Source organism: Toxotes jaculatrix, chromosome 21, assembly GCF_017976425.1.
Source record: "Toxotes jaculatrix isolate fToxJac2 chromosome 21, fToxJac2.pri, whole genome shotgun sequence".
Taxonomy (NCBI): Eukaryota; Metazoa; Chordata; class Actinopteri; family Toxotidae; genus Toxotes; species Toxotes jaculatrix.
Genome location: NC_054414.1, coordinates 15,055,560 through 15,078,569, shown reverse-complemented (window position 1 = coordinate 15,078,569; position 23,010 = coordinate 15,055,560). Strand labels below are relative to the sequence as shown.

Sequence of the window (23,010 nt, the reverse complement as noted above, 5' to 3'; positions counted from 1 at the left end):
TTTAGTGTGTGTCTTTTTTTTTCATTTGAAAACAAAGTAAAAACATCAAGTGAAGTATGTGTGCACCGCACATATTTCTGTATAACCTGAAATATGACAAAATAAGCAACAGTGAAAAAAAAAAAAAAACGTCTTTATGAGAGTCTCTGACAAACTCAACTACTCTGCTTCATCAGGACGTGTGTGGGTGTGGTTTGATCAGATATGAGTAACAGTGCTGGCAACATGAGCAAACAAACCCACAGCTGCCATCACATTTTGATTCATAGGTTGTTAAATCCTCATTGGTGCGCAGAGGTATGTCACATCACCTTTTCCCAGCTGAGCCACGTCCACTTCAAACCAGCAGGAAGAGCTCAGAGAAAAACAGCAGAGACAGAAATAGCCGATGAGAAATAATACAAAAAAAAACCTCTTCTAACTTTGGCTTGGTTTTCTTCATGTAGGGCTTCATCACTCAACATAAAAACCTGTTTGAGAAGCTTTGTCTTCAGGGCTTTTAAGAGTATAACTCACCGTGGCTTTGATGATGATGTTAGGATACCAAAAACCACAGTGCTATGTTTCACCTTAGCTCACAAACAACATTTTGATTGCGACTGCCACATTTGCACTGGCTAGGGATCATGATTACCATCAAACTCATAATCCAGCTTTGGTAAATATCCTCCATCTCACCTCCTGATATGAAAAGCAAACTTCAAGGAGGGTATCATCATCATCATACCACTGTAATCATGTTGTCAAGTACTCAAGTGCACCCTGTTTATTCCAGACTGTACTTACGTTGTCTCGGTATCCATTGATGTTCCAGCATCAGCTATCAGCTACTTCTCATTCTGCCAGCGCACGTCTCAGCACAGTGGACATATCAAAGTAAACAGCACTGCATCAGAAAAAATGAATCAACATGGAGAATAAAAATGGTGACAGGTCTGAGATCCTGTCCCTGAACGCAAATACATACTCATGCACAGTTGCAACCAGTCACCAGTGTTTATTGTGTGTAGTTTATCATATGTACAACATCACACGTTTGGCACAAAACTAAAAACTATCACTGCAGAAAGAAACATGTCATCAGTGTCTGAGCCCTCTCTCTCTGTGCAGAACACAATCTGCTGTGAACAGCTACGGTATGTGACATGGACGTGCGCAGATAAACTGCAGGTGTTTTACATGATCAGTCAACCCTGGCAAACATGCAGCACGCCACACTCACTCTTCCCCTCTGAAATGAAATATGTCTCATTTTGCAAATGATGCAGTAAATTTATTTAACTGGAAACAACAGTAAATTCTCAGTGCTGAGCTATTGTATAATACAACACAGTGGGTTGTATACATACTTGATATAATATTATTATATCAAGTATGTATACATGATATAATATTATTATATTATAGATTTTATTACTTATTTTAGTAGCATATATGCTTATAAATGTTATATAATTTATATCAATTGCATAATCATATAATCATTATTAAGTATCATATATAGTATTATAAACATAACAGTATGATAAGTGTTGGATCAGATTATAACTGGAGAAACACTCATTACATTTTGAAGTATTAAGTACTATTAATGTAATTTTGCTTATATTAATTCTACGTATTTATATTATCATATGCTTTTCTCATATGTTTTTCTCTTAGAATGGACAGTTCCAACTTTTTACGTGTTATTTTTATAAATCCTTTGAAAGTAGGTGCAGCAGAGTAAAATGTTGTGATCAGAAATAGTGATATGAAAAGATACAGAGGTATCGGGCAGACGTGGGAAATTCAGTGGCTGAAAATGTTCTACAACAACAACAGCAAAAAAAAAATCTCTAAAGTGAAGTGGCCACCTTTGGGGCTGTCGAGCTGCTTGGTGAGACAAAATAAACACACCAAATAAGTTCGGTATTTGAAACCGGTTTGCTTTCCTGCTGTGTTTGTTGAAGGCCAACAGTGGCATGTGAGGTTCCAGAGGCAGGGCTCTCAGCCGCTGCAACATTATCATTTTAACAGGCTGCACAGAGGACTGGATTTCCCAACAGTGCTAAAAGGTGTAATTATTTTTCTATGGTACTGGTCAGTCAGTCAGTCAGTCAGTCTGTAGAGAACCTGGCAAGGCAGCTGGCTGTCTAGGCGTAGTAGCAGGGAGACACCAGCAGGTCTGTGAGAACCAGCAGCTGATCATCAGTGAAGCATTGCCGATGCTCCTGCCAGTTATCGTGGTGAGTACGTCTGAACTCCGACAGGGTCTTCTTCACGGTCATCTTGGGACAAACAACATGATCATCAATTAGAATGAATTATTGTAGTATCTTCACTATATATATATATATATTGTATATATATACAATAGATATAAAGCATTATCGGCCTCCACAAAGACTGAGTAGAGCTCTTTTGCTCATGGATAATCATAATATTCGATCTTGGAATGAAAATGTACATTCACAAGCGACTTGTTTGTTTATCAAAATTAGGACATTTCCATTTAATTCTGCAGTAAACTCCTGCAATGAAGAGGATGTGGATAGTCCTTTTTCTTGCTTCCTTTGTTTTGAGGAGCGAAAAAAAGTTAAGAGCACATAACAGCTCTTGATAACAGCCACTTTCTGTTCTTACGCTGAGAGCTACCCTTAAGTTTAATACTGGAAATAGAACACGGCTGGATATGACTTGCAAAGTAAAGGGTTCCTGCTTTAAGTGCTGAAACAAAACCACTGCCACTTGCTGATCTGGAGAGCCACAATGTAAAATGCAGTGTACAATCCAACAGCAGCTGACAATCTTCCCAGCAATGGTCTCATTTGTTTACATGAATTAAAAACTAATGAGGTTATAATATTTTATTGATGTTAAAATGCCAAATATAACAATTTAAATACACAACAAAGAAATTATTTAAGGTGGAACAAGTTTGGAGTGAAAAGTTAGCGTGGTTCAACAAGGACACAAAAACGGGGAATTAAACCGATCATCAGTATAACCAAGGATGTAATCATGACTTAAACATGGAGAACATTCATTTTACATTATGGCCTTCAAACAAAACAATTAGATTAGATTTTAAGGAAGAAAGGAACGAGGTGCCTCTAGCCTGACAACCAAAACAGATTTAGAATACAGATTAGTTGGTATCCTTCTTTATTCTGCACAAAATCTGCTTCTTCTGCAATTTTTATATGGAACTTGTACAACTATTCTCTCCAGGAGTCTTTGTAACAGTTTGTAATTCATCTACTTGCAAATATATATTTTTTAACTGTGTTCCATTGTATTTTCTTTCTCATCTCTTTCACTTTGCAACAGGAGAAGCACTAAATTATCGTCATCATTGGCTCCCCATCACTGTAATGTATTATTCAAACTCTGCACTACGGATTACATTGTATGTCTTCTTCATGCCTGAAGTAAGGCCAAAGACACAATTTTCTCCTCAATTGGACAATGAAATTATATTCTTTCAGCTCACACAGTGTTGAGCTGGATGTTTGTATATCAGTGTGTGTGTGAGTGTGTGCGTATACTGTTGTGTGAGTGTACCTCTATAGGCTGTGGGTCGTTGAGATGGTCACTCAGGTCCATCAGGATCTGAGGCATCCAGTCTGGGACATCGTAGGGGCTCGACAGGATGCACGCACTGAGGCCGAGCACTCCAGCATGGCGCCGCACTAAGTCTGCACACACACACACACACACACACACACACACACACACACAAACACACACACAGTGTGTGTACGTCACAATAACACAGTGAAGCAATCACAGTAATACTTGCCCTGTTACCCTTTGTTATCCCAGGGGAATTGTGAACCTTGAAATGATTAAGGCCTATTTTAACTCTCCATTAGTGCATGTGTGTGTGTATGTTTTTGTCTGTCATAGGCTACTTTTGGGGACAAATTTCTGACTTAAGTGGAGACAGCTTGTCCAACTCGGGACAAAAGCTGTGACCTCAACTGGAAAGAGATTAAGGTTAGTGTAAGGGTTACGTCTAGGCAAGTAGTGGTTATAGTTAGGGTTGGGGTAAGTCTTCGGGATATGAATGCAAATCTATGTAATGTCCCCAAAAGTGACCTTAATCAACGTGTGTGTGTGTGTGTGCTTGTGTGACTGTGTGTGTGTGTGTGTACCTGTGGAGGCCAGCTCTCCTCTGGCCTTGGGGAGGCGAGTCTGACTCAGCGTCTGGAGCTGTGTCTGCAGACTGGACTCCAGAGGGAACAACTGGCACTGCAGTAAACCACTGAGGGTGGTGCCTGCCATGTCCCTCACCTACAGGGAGAGGGAGGAGAGTGGAGGGAGGGACAGCAAGGAGAGAGAGAGAGAGAATCAGAATTTTTAAAAAATGAGACCTGTGAAGATCAGAACCGACAAATAAAAGACGAGGTGGAGAGCACAAGGCAGTTTTAGGGCGAGAAACGCATACACAATTTATTAGAGAGGTGAGTGCAAGGAGACTGGGGAAAAACGAGGTACATGGGACAGAGATGAGCAGATGAGACGGAGGAAGAGGAGGTGGAGGAGAAGGGAGAGATGCTGAGTTGAGCTGAGGTAAAATTCACTTGCAGAACATCACTGCCTTCCTGCATCACTTTGCATAAATTATGAATAAGCACTGAGTGACGGTTGATGCATTGAAACGGACAATGATACAAAGACAACATATTCACCAGCTGCACACTTACACAGTTTACAAAATATTAAGCATAGCAACTGTTTTTGTAATTTAGACATCTCGGTTGAAGCGTAGTGCTTATATTGATTTTCTCCTCTTCATCCACATCAATGGAAAGAGAAAAGTTTAAAAAGGTTTTGAAAGCACAGACACAAGTGAGACGTGGATTGTACAAAAGATGACAAAATCCAATATTAGAGGAGATTTGTGCACAAGTAGAAAAGCTGATTTTATTGCATTTAATAAATAAACCTTAATAATTAATTAACACAGTAACTATTAGCCAAATTTCACAGTCAAAACAAATATGCTTTGCCAGGTTATATTCTGGGGATTAGATTGAGTTATGCTGTTATTTTTAGATCACTGAAATTGCAGCCAGCTACACAAGCTATAGTGCACTTTCAACATCCCTGTAACCACAGAAGAAGAGAAAGGCAACAAAATAGGAAAATAAATTACAGGCTGAGCAGTGAGGTGGTGGTTTATTTTTAAGCAATAACTGTGAAAAGAAAAGAGGGATTAAGATTTAGTGAGGAGAGACTAGGGGACAATAAGTGGCCATTTATAATCCCGTGACAATTATACCTTGCAGAGGGTCGATGGCTGCATTAAAACACTGTTTGCTGCCTTTTCGTGCATACATTACCTCGAGCTGTTCGTCGAGCAACAGCTGCATCACCAGCTTTCGGATGCGGAACACCTCAGCAGGCACACTGAGCAGGGTAAACAGGTTGTAGAAAACCATGATCTGGAGGTAGGTCAGAACTGAGAAGCGTGCGTGCCATGACCTGCTGCCTGCCATCTAGAAAGAGGGGGAGAGAATGGGGAGTAAGACGAAGAGAGACAGAGATGGGTTGGGATTTGTACAGAGCGCCTTAAATGCCAAAAGATGTTATTATGTGTCTTGCACAAACAAAATGTTATATTGTGTACATAAGTTATTATGCTGTATGCACAAGATTCATGCAATGTGTGCACAAGTTATTATCTTGTGAGAACAAAATCACTTTGGATCAGTTCAAGCTTGTCTGCCAGTTTTGTTTTCATCTATCATATACTGAAAAGCTTTCTGATCTGGCATTACCAGATCTACAGCCATGTTAGCAGCTCTGTAGGCTACACAGCTGCAGACTAAATGCTAACATAAACATGCCAACATGCTCATAATGACAATGCTTACATTCTGATCTGAGGTAAAATGTTTACATTATTGTTTAGCGTGTTAGCATGCTTACATTTGATAATCAGCACTAAACGTAACAGAATTCCTCAGTAGCATAATTTAATAAACAAAAGACTTGACTGTTGGGAGGGCTATGCAGATTTAGACCTCATCTTTGACTTCATCCATGATCTGTTGCAGTACATGGTCCGGGCAGGATGAGTAGGTGTAGATGGATATTTATAAAGTGCTAAGAAAATGGTCTCAACATAAAGAAAAAGAATGAAGACTCATATTAGCTATCACACAGATGGGAATGACTTCACCACAGACAAAATTTCTCAATAGGCACCAAATGAATCTGGCAACTCGTTGCGTATATTAATGAGTGGATTGACAGCTTCTCGGCTTTGGCAGACTGCGTACAAAACAAGCAGTCAACAGAAAGTTACCGGAGGCTATAACGTGCTACTGCTTCATATTCAGCACACAGATTTGAGAGTTGCATTTATATTCTCATTTAATTCTCAGCATGAAAGCAAGCAAGCGTATATCCCAAAATGTCAACCTATTCCTTTTAATAACTTGTGCACAACATGGTATCGTGCTCCCAAATGTTAAAAAAAAAAAATTAGGTTTTGGTGTCAAAGTGAAACCAAAAAATAGACCCGGCAACGATCAAATACGAAACGGTACGTATGTCACGACGGTTAGATATCCTGACAGCATTTGAGAACAGAAATTTCTCTGCAGGGGTGCCACTCACACATAAAACCCACCACAGAAATACTGTAAGCATCACAAAGTAAGCAAATTAAAATAGCACAGGTTGTTTTTAGTCTAACAACACCTTGGGCTGCATTAGGCTCGGAACACTGACAGCAGGCAGGTGGGCCAGTGTGTGTGTGTGTGCGTGCGCATATTACCTCTTCCAGCGCTGCCAGAACCAGAGGGATGTGCTCGGGATACAGCAGGCCCTGGGACATGAGAGAGAGACACGTGCGCGCATCCTGCTTCATCTCATCATAGCTCTCATCAATCTCCACCGGGGCAATCTGCAGGGAGAGAGAAACAGTGAGAGAGATGGAGAGAGGTAGGAAGACACACAGCTACGCACTTTGAGTAAATGAAGAGAGAAATTGAGTTTAATGGGCAAGTAAGATTGAGTGGGTAATAATGCTGTGCTGGGACCTGTGTGTGTGTATATGTGTGTATACTGTATGTGTGTGTGTGTGTGTGTTGTTACCTTGAAGAGTAGAGGCAGGAGCTGTAGTTGCTGCTGAACAGGAGTGGTAAAAGTTCGCCCTGCGCTCGCCATCAACCATTTCAACACTGCAAATGGCACACACATGAACACACACATGAACACACACACGCAGTAAATTTTGGATTGCTGCCAATTAATAAAAACAACAGACTTGATGCTGTGACCTTACTGCAATGCTCTTGTAATATAACACAATCTATCATGATTTAGTATCTAATGATATGGATAATTTCATAACCAGATATTTATCTGTATAAAGGAAATTAAAGTAATGACAGAAATTGAAAGAGCAACAATAAGCAAATGTTAAGACAAGCAGTGAGATCTAAATTCTGCCTTTGGCAACCAGGTGTCCCACCACCTAAGTAGGTGTGAATAAACATGAAATAAAAAACTTATGTTTTGATCGTTGATCGTTTTTAGGTAATGTTGCAATCACCAACAATGAAAACCTCCAAATCACCGTCGTTCCTGGTCCAATAAAACAAAAACTACGTTCATGAGTACACACAACGGAAGGTGAATGAGGTGAATGAAAAAAATATGTTTTTTTTTAATTTGGGGGAAATGACCCTTTAACTGAATCTTTGATAAAGAAGAACGATTACTGAAAAAACTAAATGAACACAATTTAATTCCATTTGGAGACCAGCCTGTAACTGAGATGAAAACAAATCAATAATAAAATCTAGTACAAATTACTGCCCTGTGTGACCTGTACAAATGTTAATATTAGAGACACCCTTCCAAATATTGAACTAGACTCCTTTCCATGACTCCTTTTTGAAAGGCTTGATCGCACACCCTTGAAATTCCCATTCATCTACACCTCACAAGCTTTTAAAGTAGATTTAAAGGGTGAAATCAATAAGGGATCACAGCTTTTAGCTTTTGGTTTGTTTCATCTGGCTTCAGTGTGTCTGTCTGTTTCATGAACAGAGCAAGCCGTCCTGTCATATATATTTTTTCCCACAGTCACACCATGTTCATCCACCACACGGTTTACATGCTTGCTTCCACTTTCTGACCCGTCTTGAGCAGTTTGACAGCCTGGGTGCGCTCGTCCGTCTCCTGGGTGTTCTCCTCGTGGACGTGATTGTGGATCTCTGGCTCCGATGTGAGGGGCTTGAGCCGCTCTAGGACCCGAGTGACGAAGTCTGCCACGTGGGGGGAGGAGGTGGGCTGGGTGTGGGGCAGGGCCACGTCTATCATGAAGATATAGGTCAGGACACTGGAGAGAGAGAGGGGCGGGGGGGGGGGAGGGGGTAAGGGAGAAGAGGAGGGGACAATGGAGGGGGAAACAGAGAGGAAAAGAAACAGACACAAATATACAGAAGGAGAAGTTGAGAGAAAAATGCAGACATATAAAGAGGCTTAAAACTGAGCATCTCAAACAGTACACACAATATAATGAGATTAACCTATTTAAACATGATTATATAATCCAGAGGAGATAATGCTAAGTTAATTATGTACCTGCCAATGCGCTCCCTGACATTCTTATACACCTGGGTGAGTTTGGGCTCCAGGTAAGCCAGCAGCCTGTGCAGCAGTTCAGAAACCCTCCACTGCTGCTGGGCCAGACCTCCCTGAAGCACATACAGCAAACTGACAAGAGAAAAAGAGAGGAGGGGGATGGGGGGATGGGGGGCGGGGGGGGTCACCGTGTTATTGCGGCATTTCAGCTCAACATACGTCAGCTCGGGTTACCACAGCAGCCTGAAATCAGAAACCTCTGAAATACTGTAGATGACATAAACACAGACTCTGTGCATATAGTTATTCATGCACAATGCACAAGGACACACACACACAAACACACGCACCTGGCATCCCTGAATGAGCCGCCCTCTCCGCTGAGGGGGCTCTCCATCAGCAGCTCAAACAGCCAGTGGAGTTTCCTGGGGTCCCGGCCCTCCTATTGGACAGCAACCAGGACAAAATAGTCTTATTTTTGTAACAGTGTTTTCAGGTTGGCAACATGCATTCACAAACTGAGATACTACAGCTCCTGCATCTACTTCTCAAATCCATTCAACAGTTGTTGTGATTTCTCACTCAAAATTACAAATGTCAACCTCAAGATGGTGCTAAAGGAAAAATCAGGGGACCGCCAGAGGCATCAGGATTAACCCTCTGGGGACCATGAACATCTGTACATAAATTCATGGCAATTCTTTAGCTGCTAGCACATTTCAGTCAGGACCTAAGTGGTGGACCAGCCGACATTGCCATCCCTGGAGCCATGGCACTACAAGTGGTGAAAAATAACAAGAAATTGTTAAATGAAAGAGTGTTTGTGCTGCAAATGGTGTTTTCAAAATCCAATTTTCACCCGAATGTTTGTTTTATTGATTTTTAATCCTCTTAATCTGATCTTCACCACTTTTCATATGGAAAATACAAAGATCAATCCCCAGATCTCTTTAATGAGCTCATATGGACTATTTGTATGCATGTGAGCAACTCACACAGGCAGTAGCGATGCAGGTGCCCCAGTCTGTGTAGGTTTCCACTGTGATGTTGGTTAAAGCTGTTCTGATCAAAGGACACAAAAGCTGCCATAACCTGTCCACCTGAGCACACACACACACACACACAATAATGAAAGTTTTTATTAATATTGACTTTTCTTATCAAAAGGTAGTGCAGTGTGTGTATTTGTCGCTGTGTGTGTGTGTGCGTGTCTCCAGCACCTTGCTGAAACTCCAGAGTTTGCTGCCTCTGATTAGTCCTGCAGTAATCTCACACACGCAGCGCTGGGAACTCTCATGGGGGTCGCTGGCAAGCTGCTCTAGGTGAGGCCATAGTAACGGGAGGAACACGTCGCCATAGTTACGAAACAGCCCCTGTCAGTCAAACGTAAGCGTGAGGGTTCGTTCGATGTGGAAGAAAGAAGAAAGACAGATTACAGTCATTCATTTGACGCAAGTGAACCGTCAGCTGAGTGACGGAGAACAATGAATCACAGCAGATGATGACACAAATTCCAGCTCTGTGGAGTTCAGTTCAGCTTTGACTATTGGTGGTGTGCTGTGTCACTTCTTTGTAAAATGTTTGCCAGATTGATTGAGGCTGAGAATTCAAATTGCACCTTGAAGAGACAGAAGCGCCGGGGGTTGAAGCTGTCTTTTCCTTTCCGATCCTCCAGAGAGAGAAACTCTATAAGCTGGTCAATAAACTCCGGGTCTGAGAAATATTCAAAGATGATCTTTTCACCCTGAAGGACACACAAACACACACCAAATGTAATAATAGTAATACTGAGGCATCAGTGAGAGCTCTTGTCTGTGGCACAGTATGAGCACGCACCTCACTCATCTCCTCGTACGGCAGGTCATCTTTTGGCTTTTCAGAAGCTGCATAGATCATCATTTCTCTGAAAGGAGCGGGAGACAAAGAAGAGGCTGCTGTGATTTATAGATAACAACGAACAGAAAAAATATGGATGGATACACACTGTCTTCAAATAAGCAGCAAGGATAAATGAATGATTAAAAAGTCAGTTAGTCAGCAAACCATCCGCATACCAAGACAGTCAGGCAGCCCTCCACCTATACATCAATGTTTCTATCTAGGCCAGACAGTAAGTCGTTCAGTCAGCCTTATCTAGGCCAAGCCATGACGAGAAGTCAGTTCAACATCCTGCTTGTTATCCTGCCACTCAGATCAGTCGCAGCCAAACATAAAGTTAGCCACAAAGCTCAAGTATCAAATCAACCTCACAGTTAAGTCAATCAGCTATTTAGCTCCAACCAACCAAGCACTTAATCAGCCTTCCAGTTTCTAAATCCACCAGCTAAACACTGAGTCATTCTCTTTACCTCGGCCATGAGTAGTAGCCCCAGTGTGTTTTTTCCACATAGTGCTCAGAGTCCCACTGTTCCTGACTAAGTGGTAGGTTTTTGCTGTCGTACTGGAGCCAGCTGTTCCCCTCGCGATCCCCTACGCACACACCCTCTGGGTCCTCGATACCACCTGAACACACACAGCACAAATACATGAAAGGTCCTGAACACTCGCATAAACATGCGTGTAAACATGTAATGGGCCTTGTTAGCGGATGAGTATGTGGTGAGTGCCCACTTTTGGAAAGTTGCCCTGTTTTTTGATAATTAAAACAGCAGTTTTAATTTCAAGCTATTTATCTCTCTCTAAAATAGCTGCCTTTTCCTACAAAGTAAACAAGAACTACATGTAACAGCTGTACATGTGATTGTTTTTGTGTGTGCACACTGACTGATATCCGATGGCTTCACCACCACTTTCTTTCTCGGCCGTTTCAGCTGTTTTAGGATCCCGGCCATTGCTGAGATCGCCACCTAAGACAGAGAAAGGATATACAGGAGTAAATTTTGCCATTTCTTTTTCCTCATCTTAACTGTTCATGTGGATGATTGGATCCAAGAGTTGGTGCAACAAAATGACCCTGAGCTACAGTTTGATCCAGACCTACAGGTGGAGCCCCACATAAGCACAGTGGTTGCTCTGGGTTCAATCAAAAAGTGCTGCAAGTATTAAAGGTTCTGCCTGTACCTTTTTGAAACTGTACCAGTTTTACTTCATTCTCTGGCTTTGATTATTTTGCACCTTAGCCCCAGCCAAGACAACATTTTGCTCAACTATTTACTTGTGAATGGATGAATGACAATTTAAAACCCCAGCTGTGTCCCACACTACTGTCCCACAATACAATGCACAAACTGTGCTGGCTGTTGCAGCTCCAAAGTTTTTTTCCTTACAGCTGATGAAAGTAAAGTCTGCAAGCCTGAACACACAAACCTGCAAAACACAGTTTGGAGGTGGAAATCTAAATATACAAGCTTACAAAATTAAGTTTCCAGGAACAAACCTAAATGTACAAGCTTACAAAACTAAGACTAAATGGATTATATAGTCTTCCATATAAAGGAAATGGAGGCTCTATTCTCAGCTGCAAACAAATTAAATAAAATGCAGGTGGTGTTGACAGTGCAAGAAAGAAAAATAAAACGTTGGACGGGCCTTGGAAAATTAAAAAGAGAAGTTTTAAATCTGTAGAAAGACAGTTTGCTTTCTTTTCGTGGAGATTAACTGAAAGTGACAATCTAAAGTCACAACTTGATTGAGATCCAAGAGTGCACGTACGGTAACATTTCCTGTTAGTTTAAAACGGCAAAGTGTGTTGATTTCTTGTATACACAAAACTGTATACTGCAAAAAACAGTACACTATAAAAATTCAGCTGTCTGAATCATCAATTAATATCTGTTTCTGCTTCGGTGATCACAGGGAATCTGAGTGTATGAGGTTTGACGGGAAGCTGGTGTTACATGTGATGAACCAGAAAAAGCTTTTAGTCATGCACCTCTATGTCCTCACAACCCAGTGGAATACCATACACTGTTTACCTGTGCAAACACAGACTCAGACAGACATGCAAGACACACACAGATGCAGACCTTGCGTATGCTGATGGAGTCATGTATGAGGCTCTGTGTGAAGTATAGGACAGCGTCAGGGGGCAGTGGGTGATCATCTCTCAGCAGGAGGGACAGCAGGTCTGTTGCCATGTGTTCAAACTTCCAGGGCCTTAAACACAAGCAAACACACATACACATTGGGAACATTAGGATAGTGTTGGCAAGGAAACAAGTGACTGAGAAGTGTTATCACTGTCATAGAAATGATCATTTCATACATGTGCTTTACATGAGTCTTTTCTCCAATACACATTTTTCTTTATCTTTCTATTTAAATATAACTTCATATATATATATATATATATATATATATGAGAGATACATTTCCAGGTGCAGAGAAAACCTACAGGTCTCTGTCTTCAAGGCAATCCAAGAGGTCATTGACCAGCTTCTCATATTTCCTGTAAATAAGAAAAATTCACGTTAGTCAGTAACAAGACGGATGTACTAATAGTAAAAAAAAATCAATAAATGCCAAGAAGGTCTCCAGCTATGTAACCTTGAGAAAAGCTAAGAGAGCACTGAAACATAATGAGTGAACGAGTAATCACAACTACTGTCACCCAGTTTATATTCTCACCTTGCAGCAACTACATTTCTGATTCGCTGACGCTGAAGCCCCTCTTTCAGCTCCTCTATGGATGGCGTCTCTAAGCAAGGCGTGGGATTTTTAGACTGTGCGATTTGATTGGCTATCTCTACACACCTCTCAGATACCTAGAAGTGGAAGCGCACAAACGGGGAGCAATATGCAATCAAAAAAAGATCAGATGAGGGCAGTGCATCAGCTGTTAAGAGTGGACACGTTGCTCACTGTAAAATAGATCCCGATGGTGTCGTGCTGCCGATGGATCCTGTCAGTGATGTCGTCAAGCAGTCGACCGATGGAGGGCTTCTCCAGGGTCATCGAGGGTGACAGGCCACAGCGGACCAGGGCGGGCCACAGCTGCCCGACACAGTCCCAGTCCCTCGCACTGGCCAGGCAAACACCACTATGCACACCCAGCAGGCAGTACAGAGCACCCTGAGCAACAGACACAAGCAGAATAAAGTGGAATGAAAGACTATACTAATACAACGAAGACCGAAGAAGATGTGGTGGTATGAACACTGAAGGAACTTTCAAAAGAAGAGTAACATGCTGGCTCTGAATTTGAGGCTGGATCCTTCACGGTGTGCATTTCCAGACCAAAAATGTCAGAAGGGTCTGAGAAGGTTAGTCCCATTTTAAAGGCTCTTAAAAACAAAACAAGAATCTGGGCTACTGTCTGAATTTAAAGGACATCACGGGTTCATCTTTGCAACTCAAATCATCTGCATTCAGGCGATCCTTGTGATTCATAAAGCCAGGAAACATCGTGACCGCGTTGTATAAAAGAAGGTGTTTGTGTTCAGGCTGTCATCAGTGAAATATTTCACTTGAACTACACCAACTAAAATGCCACAGCAGAACGTGAATAACAGAAATATAGAAATCAGGCACAAACTTCACTGTTCTTGGCAGCTGCACTGGCTTCATGTTAACCAACAGGAACATAAAGAGAGAAAAGGGCAACAATGCAGGACGGGGCAAGGCCTTAACTACAAGCAGTAAATCTTTAAAATGAATACTGAAGACCACAGGTAATCAGTGCAGGGAGGGCACACAGTTCTGTAGGTGTGTGTGTGTGTGTGTGTGTGTGTGTGTGTGTGTGTGTGTGTGTGTGTGTGTGTGTGTGTGTGTGTGTGTGTGCGTGCATGCGGTACCTTGAACTGCTGTTCTGTGCCAGTGGTGTGTTGTGGTGAGAGCAGTTGTAGGATTCGGGGAATTAGGTCTCTGTAGGAGAAGCTATAGGTTCCCAGCGCGGTTGTCAGCACATTCTGGGCCCTGCTGCGTACCTGCAAGGACACACACACAGACACAGACACACACAGACACACAAACAGATGTACACACATACATTCTCAATTAATTTCTATTTCACATGAGATATTTATGTTAATGCCAGCAGGAAAATGAGAACCAGCAGATGTTCTGATTGTATTTTTCTCATTAAAATAAATGAATAAATTAATGAATGTGTTTTTCTTATCAGATTTACCTGGCTGTAAGTGCTGGTAGAAAGCAGCAACAGATCACAGAGCAGCTCCTGATGAACCACTTTATATTCACTGCCCTCAACCACCAGCTTCCTCATCTGTTCACACAGAAATACACAGAACACATTTTATTTTATGTGCATGTGATTACAGCTGCATCTGTGATCCTGCACAAAACGTGTGTATTGTTAAACTAACCTCATGCTGGAGTAAAACCCGGTCAATGAGCAGCGCTCTGATGTGTTGCTTTTTCCCATGAAGCTGCAGGAGGAAAGGTGACATACTTAAATTTGACTCTTTGAAGCTGACAACAACCAGAAGCCTTGTACACTTTTTCAGCTCACCCTGTTTTCCATGGACTTCTTGACAAGAGTGAAGCTCTTCCAGCGCGAGTCAAACTCCTTCTTGTGAGTGCCTCGGAAAAACATGAGGTCACTGATGATCTGCAGTCAGACAGACAGGGAAAGGGCGCTGTGAGACCTTTGCAGGCCTGCTGCAGGACAGAATAACAACATATCGTACATGAATAATAACAACATCACAAGGGCTGGACACCTTAATGATGACAAACAGTGACTTTGTGTCATCCTCTGAGTGCTCCAAGATGTGATCTGGATGGGGGGAAAGTGGATATAGAGCAATTGTGCATTACAATCACATTCCGAGCAGAGCGAGGAGTTAAGAGATGGAGTCTGTTGGAGTTAAAATCTTCACTCACGTAGCAGCAGTCTCATGGTTTGGCAGATGGACTCTCTGTAGTTCTCTCGTGAATCATCTGGAGGAAAGGAAAAACAGAGGCGTCCCGTATGGACACAGAATACAGGATGAGCAGCCTTATCACCCACTGAAACTGCTGGGCGAATGACTTCTTGTATGGGTGTGTTATGTGGCTGCTTGTTTGTGTTTTCTTACCATAATCAACACCTATATACAGCTTGATCTCCCCTAGATTCACCATGGAGGGCACCCTGAGAAATGTAAGGATGAAATGTGAGAAGCCTGTGTGAACATGTGTGTGTTTTACATATATAAGTGTGTGTTGCTCCAGGTCTCACAGGTCAGGTACGTGCGGTCCATCCAGAGGGGGCAGCATGCTTCCAGCTCCAAGAAGGCAATGCTGCACAACAGCAAGACTCTGCAACAGCTCCTCCCTGTGAATCAGGTCACACATTACAATCCTTTCATAGCAGTGTGTGTGTTGGTGTGTGTTATGAATGGTGTGTCAACATTCTTGAGCTGCTAAATTCAGCGTTTCCCTGTCTGTGCCCTTGATTAGACTTCATCAAAAGTGTTAAGCAAGATATTAGAAACAGATGTTTAACTTCACTTCAGGTTTCTTTTTTTTGGACACAGACAAAATCTCATTTATCAGTAACAAAAGGCTAGGGGTTTTCTTTGTTTTGTTTGTGTGTGTGCCTGGTTACATCTGAAAATGGAAAACTAGAGAAAAGACAGCACACCTGCTCATTGGCTGGTCTCCAGAGACGTGGCCCTTGATTCGCTCCAGCTCAGGGTGCAGGAGTTTGGACAACAGCTGAAAAACAAAGTTCTCCTCCTCCATACTAGGAACGTGCCAACACACACCCAAGGCTGCCACATCTCCAGCTCTGCCCCAGTCCTGAAGAGTGAGAGAGAAGTTTTCTCAGAGAGTTGTGGAGAGAGAGTTCCTGCCAGTTTTTCCACTGGAACAACTGGCAAGCAAACCAGCACAACCAATCCACCTCCAAACCACAGACCGGTGTCATCTTCTGATGTTGAATTATTTGAAACACATGTAAAGGACACATGTAAGGACACTAAGCTATAGAGAGCAGAAATTAAACTACGCATCCAACCAGCAAAATACTACAAAATGAAAGAAATTCACAGAAAAGCAAAGAATCAGTGGCCATGAACTGCAGATGAAAAGAGGTCAGTATCTGTGATTGTGAAAAGCAGCAGAGGAATGTAGCTGTAATTACTGTCGCCTAGACATCAAAACAGAAACACACTTTGCACTCAGTGAGATAAACAGGACAAAATATTAACAAGGTCTTGGAAAAAGTATTCCAAACCCCCTCAGATTTATCTCATGAGCCTATTTTAGGCTCCAGATCTCCAAATTGGGAACCACAGTCTTGGATGCATGAATGCATCTTTACAGTTTATGTCCACCGTATGTACATTTCTTTTTTAGTGGGGAGGTAGGGTTTCTGTTGCTATCACCATTTTCTTTCCTTTCATCTGTTATTTTCCTGCTTTGTGCACCTTAGCAACACAAATGTGTTTTGTTGTTGCACGGAGACAACAACTTGAAATCAAAATATAAAGAGACACAGCAACAGAGGAGTTTTAGCCAGAGTATGGTCCAGCAGTGTAGCCATTTGATTTCAACTGGATAAATGTTTTCTAACTGTCTTTGTGGAAATGGAAATTGCATTGCAATTACCAAACCTGTAACATCCCATTTAATTTATCTGCGAGAAAAAGCCGTTATAAAGATTTTACTTGTGACATTTTGTATTTCCAAGAAAAACTCAAGGTTTCCTGTCACCGACTTGATTCTGTAATAGCGGTGATGACAGCCAATTTTCTCTCAAGGAGGTTAGCAAACAAGCCGAAGTTGAAGCCATGCGTTCAGAAAAAAGGAACAGGATTTAAGTATTAGTTTGTAAGATTAAATATTGGTGGTCATTCTCCTTTTGTGCAGCAAAGCATCGCACCAGTTTTAATCTGTGTGTCTGTGTCTGTGTGTGTGTGTGTGTGTGTCTGTTTACCCGTATAGGGAGGTCAGTGTCAAAGCCTCCAGAGGTGCTGCGGTACTCGGTGGGATAGATGAGGGACAGCGACCGGAGTGTGTGCTCCAGGAGACTGCAGGCGAGTGTGTATGCCCGTTTACAGCGCAGACGCACACACACACGTAGGATCCGCTCCAGGTCCCCCCGGTATTTTAACAGCTGTTCACCATCCACACGGGTTACCTAAAAACAACACACACACACACACGAGATAGAGGCAATTCAGTGGAGAGCTGTGTCTTAAATATTGAGGTTCTCCGGTAAATCACAGCATCTGGCTCGCTCCCACTCGCATTAAGCTCCCTGGAGTAATAAAACAAAACAGAAAGGGTATCAATATGTTCTGGTTAACGATGAAGCTCTTTGATATTTATGACCGTGCGGGGTGCATGCTGCAAAAAATATCTTTTGCTTATCATTTTCTCATACAATATCACAACTGTGGTCTTATATTTTAAAACAAGGGAAAGTGTGTCTTTGGTTTTATGTGTTTCATATGATTCTGAAGTTGTAGAAACATATGTTGACACCTTGAATCAAGGTAGTAACGGTAAATCATTACACGAGCAGTGTGGGATTGATACCTGACTCCAAAATATTCTTAAAACAAGTTGACCTGTAATGGAATCCAGCGAATGCATCAACCCCACTGTTAACATTTTCAATCATTTTAAGATATAAACTCGATCACATAAGTTAGGAGGATGAATATTTTTTAGAGTGTTGAAGCCCTTGAGATGGGATAGATCCTTGTCTCACCTCAGAGAGCAGCTGGAGATTCCACAACAGCTCTTTATCCAGCTCGTCTTCACTCTGCAACTCCTCGTCTGCACACACACACACACACACACACACACACACACACACACACACACACACACACACACACATATAAAGACACTGATTTATGTGCTGTATTGCTCTCCTGAGAGGCTGAGCTTCTTTTGCTGAATCTTGGGGTCGTTTCAGGTTTTAGTCATGCAAATGGCGTGTTTTTAGAGACGTCAGGTGGTCGGTCCAACACTTTGGTCCTGACTGAAACATCATTTGACATTTGTGGGAAAGATTGAAATGTCTCAACAAGTATTAAATTAATTGCTATGAAATTTGGTACAGACATTCACGTCCCTCTCAGGATGAAGTGTAATAACTTTGGTGATTCCTTTTTTCATTTAGAGCCAGCATCATGTCAAAAATGTTTATTTCCAAATACCAGCAAAATTACATTCCCATCTGCCTCGGCTGTATTTGGTTTGGTGCTTATTAGCAAATGTAAGGATGCTAACTTACTAACGCTAACTAAGATAGCGAACAAGGTAAACATTACACCTGCTAAACATAATGACAGCAATGTGTTAGCACTGTAATTGTGCACATGTTAGCACACAAAGGTTAGCATTTAGCATTCTGAGATCACTGTGGCCTGATAATGAGTGGATGATCTTTTGAATTAATTCATTCAAAGCTCAGCAGATTCTTAGGACTTAAACAATCTTCATGTAAACACACTGTCTACACACACACACACACACACACACTAGATTGTTCTCTCACACAAAATGTGGTACTGACTGTCAGTAATGTGGAAAATGACGCTGCAGCAGTGAGGGACGAACAGACGGAGCGCCTCAGCGGGATGACACTGCAAGCACATACCCACACAAACACGCACAAAAATGCATGCAAACGCACACACACACATTTAGATGCACAAGTACAAACATGGGCATGCAGAAAATGACATCATTTTTGATTTCTCCAAAAATTAAGTAAAATAAACATGAACACTGAAAGTGAGTGACAAAAATATATAAATATAAATATAAATATAAATAGATATACTGAGTCAAATTCACAAATATACACCACATTGCAGTGTAACAGATATAAAAGGCACCACCCGATAAACACACACATACCTTTGCTGCAGCTCGACACATGTCAGCCACCATCCTCCCTGACACACACGTCTCAAAGATGTTGGTGGTGGCAAAGTTATACACCTTCTGCAACGCCATCTAACATTAAGGTAAAGTTTAGGAGGTTAGCTTAAGTGCATGCATTCAAATCTGAATTTCTTTGGCCATGTAAGTGCCATTTTTTTCCCCACATACATAATTAATAACAGATAATAATTCATGATCTATGTTTTTTTGTTCTCAGTTGATTATAACTGAAGAATGTTGAATCACAACAGTCCCACAGAAACAGCTGCTGCCATACATCAGGGTTTATTTGAGGATAATACTTTGGAAATGATAGAAGATATTAGAAGTGATTATCTAAGTACTCAGCTATAACAAAGGGAACTACGGCTGCTAAATTTCTGTTGTAATGGTAACAGAGATGACAACTGTCGTCACAATAAAAACTCACTGCTCCAAATGTTTGTTGTTCTGTAACAACCAGCATCACATTGGGTTTATCCAGTCTCCATTGCCTATACACAATAAGTAGACTTCTTGTCTTTGAGCCATGTAACCTCGTTCCAATAGGCCTTTTTTAACAGCACACATTCTGATTTGTCACAGCAGGAAAGGCAAGAGTGTAACTAATAAGATTAATGATGGCTCAGGTCTATTCAAGAATCCCAGTACGTCATGACAGTGTGACAGTAAACCGAAGCAGCTGAGTGGAATTCAGCCATCACTAATTTGATTACTTACACCTGTGCTTCTTCTTCCGTGACTGAACTACCTATACTACCACTCTCCATTACATATGTTTAGAGAGGGTATGAATAATATACACTCCTATTAATTTTGAACTAATTCAGATATTATGTAATAGTTAAACTACATATTATGAATGGACCTGTAAAGCCTATCAATAATTAATTCCATTTTGATTTAAATATTGTTAAATCTTGATTGTTGCAAAAAAACAAACAACAAACTGCTCCAACTTTTGTCTTCATGTAGCAGCCTATTTCTCACAGTGAGAAGCTGACTGAGAAAATGAGCCTTTGAGGTTAGTAGTCCATATAAGAAACAGGAAGAATTCAGTTAAGGTCAGAGAACAGTGAGGGTTAAAGTTGGAGTTTGGGATTAAAAAAGAGCGGCATTACCTTTAAGGCAAGGATGTAGCTGAAACTGTGTGAGAATGTGTGCACTACCTTGAATAATTCTGTGGAGCACTGTGTTAGGATGGTGCTAACAGTAGAAGACAAGCCCAGCTCCACCAGGCTCTCCAAATGAGTCTGGGTATCCGTCTCTGTCTCGTCTCTCGTCTGTTCCAGGGTACTGCTGTCTATCAGAGCAAAACACCTGTACGAGCACAGATATATACACGTACATACATAAGCACACACTTATGCAGCTGTCAGCACTGAAAATGTCAACAGCGTTAAGGTGAAAAAAACCAAAAAGGCTGTTTTAAGTGGCCAGCATAGCTAGTGATGCAGACCAATGCATTTCAAACTGAAAGAGACACATTCGTACTCGGGTGCTGACAGTGAGGCTTTACGAAGTGACAGTTTGACTTGTTAATTTGTCTCTACCTGTCCAGGAACTGAAGAACGAAGTCTTCAAACTCAGCTGAAGCAAAGCACAGATCTTTCTCAATCTGAGAGGGAGAAATAGAGATGATCAGTTGGTGCACTTGAATAATGTAAGTATGCTTTTAGTTTATGTCTCTGTATTTGACATTTGGGAAATACATTAGATCTTTAAATGATTAATGCCAAGTACTTCAAGACTTTTGCATATCATTTTATATATATTATGAGTATGTAATCTCTTCTGTGATTAAATTGTTAATGCGTGTACCTCTGTGAGATCACTGTGTTGAGAAGGAGCAGACGAACAGTCCGTTAAAGGCACCAGAGTGGTGAAGGTGGCGATGAACTGGAACGTTATCTGGACAGAGCGACACAGCAGGAAGCAGATCAATTTACATCATCTGATGTGCTCACGGTCTTTAGTTAAATAACTGACCAGATGTCAGCGGAATAAGTTCTTTTTAATGTATTCATTCATTCTGGTGTGATGGATTAATGTAGTCTGAGGACAATGAGCGCACCAAAAGAGAAAACCAATCCATTTTACAATCCAAGCAGAAACTGAAGACCGGTCACATTAATTGCCGGTTTTTCAAACGGAGATATTCATTCCACTTTCAGGAATTATTAATAGGACAGAGCAGAGCTTGCTAGAAAGGAATTTAATCAGCAAGAGCGGTATTGTCTACTTGTCTAACAATTCTTCTTCATTACTAATCAACACGTCCATTACTCACCATGCACTTGCTGAAGTCATTGGGGTCCACCCCTGGCAGAGAGCCCATGAGCAATGGGAGCACGTGCGCACGGCCCTCTGGGTAATGGTTGTTAGGGGAGACCAGGCAGCGAGCCATGCCGATCATGCAGCTGAGAGTGGCGGTGAGGGTGTGCGGCTCCGTCAGGGTCTCCATCGCTGCATAGGTCCTGTTATACACGAAATACAAGGAGGTGAATAACAAGGTGATGGGAGAGGTGTGGGGGAGTCAGAGGGGGGGAGACGTGAGGTAAAGGTGCCGCACGAAGTGAAAAGCGCAGGTGCATATCGCTGTTTTGAAAGCAACTGGCAGGTACTTATTTGTATTTTGGTTGCCGATTTGGCCTGCTCATCAACACGATCAACAGTTGCAGCAGTTGTGTGACACACGGCTCATGGAGGCAATTAAGGTACTTTAAACCCCTCAGCACCGAATAGCTGCAATTTGTCAAAATCCGTACTCCTTCTCAGAGTCCTAACGCTGTCAAATCTCAGCCCACAGATACACATATTTTTTGATTCTGTGTGACTTGTGCTTTCCAAGGACATCACTGTCTCTGATTTACACTGCAAATAAACATTCATAACTCACTGAAAAACAGATGTTCCTTATAACTCCAGAACCTCCCTGAAAAACACAAATTTTCAGTTTTCTCCAGGATCACAGTAATCCAGTGATACTTGTTTGTACATCTGTGAGTACACAGCACACAGGTGCTGCTAATAGCTCATTCAGTATACCTGTAACGGTGCAATGGTGCAAAAATAAAAACAAAAATACATGCAGGCTACAATGGAAGGCATAAAACAACAATATGAGTCACAACATTAATTGATATTATATGAATATTAATATTTTTTTGTTAGTGCAAAGGCTCAGAACATTCAATCAACATGGTTCATCTCACAGAAATACTTACTTCTCAAGAACAGGTGGTATGGCAAGTTCTGGTGTAAGGAGAGCCAGGTTCTGCAGAGCGTAGGCGGCGTCTGTACTGCCGGTTTTACTGTACATCGCCAGAGGAGGGCATATGAACACACAACACACACACACACAGGTAGATAATCACAGATGACCTGTCTTTGTCCAGATTAGGCTTGTGGTGTTACTGCAATCACTAGTAAGACACAGCAGGGTTTGGACATGTTGGGTAACTGGCTGGCAGTGATTCAGATTACATGTTTACATGGTAACAACTGTGTAAACACCACGTAAACATAGATTTATGGGTCAAAACTGCTAAAAACTTAATTTGGCTGAAAGGTGAAAGTGTTTTAGATGTCAGTATTTTAATGTGAAGCAGCTCCTAACTACACTCTAAAATA

General features: G+C 41.6%; 1 protein-coding gene across 1 annotated transcript in view; it reads right to left on the bottom strand.

Moving 5' to 3' along the window:
- Nucleotides 1–1,576: 1,576 nt before the first annotated feature.
- LOC121175530 (proteasome activator complex subunit 4B-like) overlaps nucleotides 1,577–23,010 on the bottom strand; it is a 30,178-nt gene continuing 8,744 nt past the window's right edge. The window contains exons 11-47 of the mRNA XM_041029316.1: nucleotides 22,605–22,691; nucleotides 21,668–21,854; nucleotides 21,199–21,288; nucleotides 20,931–20,995; nucleotides 20,547–20,697; nucleotides 19,351–19,449; nucleotides 19,004–19,073; nucleotides 18,191–18,258; nucleotides 17,411–17,614; nucleotides 16,115–16,272; nucleotides 15,710–15,805; nucleotides 15,567–15,622; nucleotides 15,373–15,429; nucleotides 15,210–15,265; nucleotides 14,999–15,097; nucleotides 14,853–14,915; nucleotides 14,657–14,752; nucleotides 14,322–14,453; nucleotides 13,390–13,599; nucleotides 13,156–13,292; nucleotides 12,923–12,976; nucleotides 12,555–12,684; nucleotides 11,354–11,435; nucleotides 10,938–11,091; nucleotides 10,426–10,492; nucleotides 10,208–10,333; nucleotides 9,810–9,962; nucleotides 9,585–9,689; nucleotides 8,940–9,031; nucleotides 8,590–8,721; nucleotides 8,142–8,344; nucleotides 7,093–7,178; nucleotides 6,773–6,901; nucleotides 5,331–5,486; nucleotides 4,140–4,278; nucleotides 3,547–3,680; nucleotides 1,577–2,270 (exon numbers count right to left, since the gene is read on the bottom strand). Coding sequence (XP_040885250.1) covers nucleotides 2,136–2,270; nucleotides 3,547–3,680; nucleotides 4,140–4,278; nucleotides 5,331–5,486; nucleotides 6,773–6,901; nucleotides 7,093–7,178; nucleotides 8,142–8,344; nucleotides 8,590–8,721; nucleotides 8,940–9,031; nucleotides 9,585–9,689; nucleotides 9,810–9,962; nucleotides 10,208–10,333; nucleotides 10,426–10,492; nucleotides 10,938–11,091; nucleotides 11,354–11,435; nucleotides 12,555–12,684; nucleotides 12,923–12,976; nucleotides 13,156–13,292; nucleotides 13,390–13,599; nucleotides 14,322–14,453; nucleotides 14,657–14,752; nucleotides 14,853–14,915; nucleotides 14,999–15,097; nucleotides 15,210–15,265; nucleotides 15,373–15,429; nucleotides 15,567–15,622; nucleotides 15,710–15,805; nucleotides 16,115–16,272; nucleotides 17,411–17,614; nucleotides 18,191–18,258; nucleotides 19,004–19,073; nucleotides 19,351–19,449; nucleotides 20,547–20,697; nucleotides 20,931–20,995; nucleotides 21,199–21,288; nucleotides 21,668–21,854; nucleotides 22,605–22,691 — 4,258 coding nt within the window. The 3' untranslated portion in view covers nucleotides 1,577–2,135. The remainder of the gene's footprint in view (nucleotides 2,271–3,546; nucleotides 3,681–4,139; nucleotides 4,279–5,330; nucleotides 5,487–6,772; nucleotides 6,902–7,092; nucleotides 7,179–8,141; nucleotides 8,345–8,589; nucleotides 8,722–8,939; nucleotides 9,032–9,584; nucleotides 9,690–9,809; nucleotides 9,963–10,207; nucleotides 10,334–10,425; nucleotides 10,493–10,937; nucleotides 11,092–11,353; nucleotides 11,436–12,554; nucleotides 12,685–12,922; nucleotides 12,977–13,155; nucleotides 13,293–13,389; nucleotides 13,600–14,321; nucleotides 14,454–14,656; nucleotides 14,753–14,852; nucleotides 14,916–14,998; nucleotides 15,098–15,209; nucleotides 15,266–15,372; nucleotides 15,430–15,566; nucleotides 15,623–15,709; nucleotides 15,806–16,114; nucleotides 16,273–17,410; nucleotides 17,615–18,190; nucleotides 18,259–19,003; nucleotides 19,074–19,350; nucleotides 19,450–20,546; nucleotides 20,698–20,930; nucleotides 20,996–21,198; nucleotides 21,289–21,667; nucleotides 21,855–22,604; nucleotides 22,692–23,010) is intronic.